We start from the raw sequence: 4,369 nt of genomic DNA, 5'->3' as shown, positions 1-4,369 counted from the left end.
CGACAGCTGGTTTGTTTACATTCTGGGGCACGCACACCACACCTCTGTGACATGCAACACACAATACAAAGTACAAACCGACACCCTCGCCGTAGCTAACATAACCTCCTGAAGCTCGACTTGGGGTGCGGAGCTTGCGTGCTTTGCTCGAGACCGACCATGCGCCAGCCGCACTCGGGACGTTGTTTCAGTGCATTCTGAAATTTCATAAGTGTGTAGACACCAACGACTGGGACCTGTTTAGCCTCATTAGTAAATATTAGACTTGCCGTTATGGTTTTGTTGCAGTTTTTGGTGTTAGTTTGACGGAGTGGTGACGACACTTTTTACAAGACGTACAACAATTTTTTACCAAAATGAGAAAGATGCGCTACAAGAATTGCAATTGAACAAGACAAAATGCTGGTCATATCCGAACACAGTTACCTGAGTGGTGAGTACCCCCTGATGTTTTTTTTTTACATTTTTTTTTTGTATACCTAGTTAACGAAAGCATAAAACAATCACACTTGACTCAAGTATATATCTTTTTTCAAATTGATAATTATAAAATTATATCTAATATTTGTGTTTTTTTTTTCCCATCATGTGATAGGCGGCGTTTTTGTGGGTCAAAACAGTGTATCCCAAGAATGCACGCAATTGATTTTCCAAGTATGCGTATTTTGTACCCTTTCTTGTGACCTACATTTTAGTAATTCCATTCAAATGCGTTGGAGATTCGAATTTGACTTAATTTCCTCGTTACATTTTGCTAATTTTTTCTTTATGCAAATTAAGGCAACCCAGAACGGTGTAAAAGAGTCTATTTACACTTGCTGCATATTTAAGACTCTTGGTTTTTGTTTAGGTCATTTTTTATTTTACTACGATTTACTCTTCTTTTTTTTATTTATTGGAATAATAGTAGCCGTAGTGGTTTTACTGTTAGTAGTGTTATTCTTGGCACGACTAGTCTAGTAAAAATTATTTTTAAACTTGTGTGTAAATAGCTAAAGTTCATTGTTCCTCAGGTTCATTGAAACAATGAAATTTTACAATTTGCTTGGTACTGAAATGCTCTAGATAATTTGCCTTGAAGTGCAACTTCATACCATCTCAGTATGTTTCGCAATTGCACCTGGCATCATCATAATAGTGTTTTGAATCAGTCAAAGAAAACTAACACTCTACCTACAAGTGTTTACATTCTGCTTCGGTGTTTATTAACTCTGTTATGTACTAGTTCCCAGTTGGAAAGTATTTTAGCTCCAGAACAATAAATGGGTAATGGTTTCTTTACGTTGCACGTTACATTACTTACCACAATGTCTGCAGATTATGTGATTATCTTCAGAAATTATTAATATACCCTGTTTAGATTTAGATTTAGCTGTTTAGATCCTTTATATTTCCAGAAATTGGATGATTTTATTCAGAAAAAAAAAATGTTTTTTTAGAAGTGAGATAATATGTATAGGTAGCATGTAATTTACATATTTGTACGAAAAATATTTTTCTACTGGAGTTTGGAAAACTTTAACATTGCAATACTAATTTGAGTTAGGAAAAGTGAAAAATTTCCTACCAAGGGCCGAAATAATATTTCAACACTAAAAGTTCAATTTTGGTCGTTTCCTGGGATACGTAACGTAAAAAGTGGTATTTAATTGAGAGAAAAGCTTAAACACCTTCACAATTTTTCATTAATAAATTGTTTCTTTATGGTAACGAAAGCAGAACAATTTTGATTTCGCTTTTTAATTTAGAAATAATTAATAAAATACACACGGCATGTTTTTGATCTCGACTATCGTCTCGATCAAAAATCCCATGCCTAATTCGGAAAAAAATTGAATTTCCTAACTTACTGCACAAATAGCTATTATAAAAAATTAACAAATGGGATAAAAAGAGCGTTTTTTTTTTGTTGTAAAATTTGGCAACGTGTTTTTTCGTTTTTAACAATACAAACAGGAACAAATTTTCTTTCGTTTCCTTTAAATATTCTAAGAAGATTTTAAAGACATCAAAAATTCGCAACCCAGCTCTCAAACAAAATTTTTCAAAGCCCAATTTTTTTTTTAATATCGCAAATCTGAACATGTCAATAAAATATAAGATTTCAAATATAAATATACATATTTTGGAACCAAAATAATGTTTTTGGATATTTTTAATTTCCCAAAAAGTCACTAGGTCAGTTGATAAGTCAAAATAAGGTCATTTAAATTTTTATATTAAGTGCGTGAAAAGGTCTTTTAAGCCGAAACGCAGGTCGAGGCAGTAAAAGCCTTTGGATCCACAAAAACATCTTTACGCACGAAATATAAACAATATTTTTTTTTGTTCGACGATGTCAGAATTTGAGAATTTTCTCCTGTGTGAACGGATTTTGATAAATTTGACAACTTGTCAAAACGAAACGTCAAGCTAATTTTAAAGGTTTTCAGCGATTTGGAGCCTTTGGGGGGCTCGTCGAACAAAAAAACGTTGCATTCAACTCGTTCTTGTGTAATTTGGGCTTTTTTTGGCACTTGTGGACCTTTAAAACTCTCGTGTCACTCAAGTTTTAAACTGGCCCACTCATGCCAAAAAAAGCCCAAATTACACACAAACTCGTTAAATAAACTACTATTTTCTACAAACACTAGTAAAAAGTCAATTTTTAAGACGGCGTACATGCATTAAAAATTAAGTTTTTTTCCATTAGTGTTAAAAGTAATGACAAGTCGTTTGTCACAATGACGTTTTGACAGAGCAGCACAGAAAGACCCATGAATACCAGAATAATAAGCTCTACCTACCTACAATCGAGGGACGGTGTTGAAAATAGGCAACACTCCATGACTCCATGCTCTTCTGCGTCCTGCTTTCAATTATATTTTTGACATAACCTCATTTTTAAGTGTTTTTAATGGTGTTTGTACTGTTTGTAGAAGAAATAGTGTATGATATTCGTGTTAAAAGTGATTTTATTTTGTTAGAAGGGTTTCTCCACTCGCTGCGCTCGTTCGAAATCTTCCCTTCTCGCAAAATAAAATCTTATTTTTAACACATATCATAAATAACTATTCTATAATTGCTTTCAAAATTTAATTTTAAAATTCAAATTTTTGAAGGAAATCTGACGTATATCAACTAGTGGCCATGTTGCTAGGTAACTAATAAAAAACAGTGCGTGAAATGAAAAACAGAAATAGTCATGTGGGTGAAATCGCATTTCACACACAGTTATGTATTGTTTCTATAGTTACTACAGTGCTAACAATGTAAAAAAAAAAATACACGTAAGAAAATGCCCCACTTCACGCATGGATAACTACGAGTATGCGTGAATATGTATCAATTTTTTGAATCAATTATAGAAAAAAAAAATTGTAAAATTTATACAGGCTGATTTACGAGGAATAATGAGCCCGACGGAATAGAAAATGCAACCCGCAATTCATCAGGAGAAAAACCCGGACATTTACCGCTTCGATGTCCGGCTTTTTGTTGCAATGTATTGTGGGTTGCATTTTCTATTCCGTCGGGCTCATTATTCCTCGTAAATCACCCTCTATTACACTAATTTTAAGTACCTATAGTAATATCATCGTAATCTTTTTAGACTTCCGAGATTTGACATCGTGTATTTGAAATTTTTACTTTACTTTAAATTATGGAACAGCATCCACATTGTCATTTAACGAAATTTTGCTTTAAATTAGTTTCATGGAAGCTAAGTATCATTTAATTAGTAAACTAGATACTTAACTAAACTTTGTTATTTTCAAGTACACGAACTTTCAGATTTATGAACTACTCGTAGGCGGTAATGAGATACTACATCTTAATAAAGAAAATATTACGATTTAGTAAACGAGCTCATAAAAGTACATAGATCGATTTAACGGTTATTAAATCTATTTGTCTTTACTGAAGATTACAGAATTTTTTAGTATGAATATCCGTAATACCTTCAAGACAAATGTGTACAATGGCCGGTAATAAAAACTAAAACTAAAAACTTTTCTGCCACATAAAAATTCAAATGTGTAATTAATGCTTTAATGACACTGACATTTAAATGATGGCTAACTTTTTTTGCCGGCCAAAATACATTGGTCGTCTCTTTTTGACACTTCAAATGTAAATCAAGTATTAATGTCAATGTAGGTACGGTACATGACAATTTCAAATTATTCTTGTCAAAAATATGGCACCTTCAGTTCTTGATTAACATAGAACCGTCTTACTTGCTTCTGAAGGGTTGTCTAAGGGACCAATTTAGTGATGTTGATCTTTTGCTTTTGAACCCTGCCTCCGCAGCTGGGATTGACCCCACCCGTATGACACTAACAGATTAAAATGATTTTGACAACAGTAAAAAATAAGGTTAACCATC

The 4,369-nt window shown here is 33.0% G+C and overlaps 1 protein-coding gene across 2 annotated transcripts in view; it reads left to right on the top strand.

The window, feature by feature from the left end:
* The first annotated feature begins 293 nt into the window (after positions 1-293).
* Positions 294-4,369, top strand: part of Syt14 (Synaptotagmin 14) — a 102,481-nt gene continuing 98,405 nt past the window's right edge. For both annotated transcript variants that reach the window (XM_069039644.1, XM_069039643.1), the window contains exon 1: positions 294-433. In XM_069039644.1, coding sequence (XP_068895745.1) covers positions 400-433 — 34 coding nt within the window. In that variant the 5' untranslated portion in view covers positions 294-399. The remainder of the gene's footprint in view (positions 434-4,369) is intronic.

This window comes from Tenebrio molitor, chromosome 2, assembly GCF_963966145.1.
Source record: "Tenebrio molitor chromosome 2, icTenMoli1.1, whole genome shotgun sequence".
Classification (NCBI taxonomy): Eukaryota; Metazoa; Arthropoda; class Insecta; order Coleoptera; family Tenebrionidae; genus Tenebrio; species Tenebrio molitor.
Note: the sequence above shows the minus strand (reverse complement) of the source record. Positions and strands in the feature narration are given on the sequence as shown.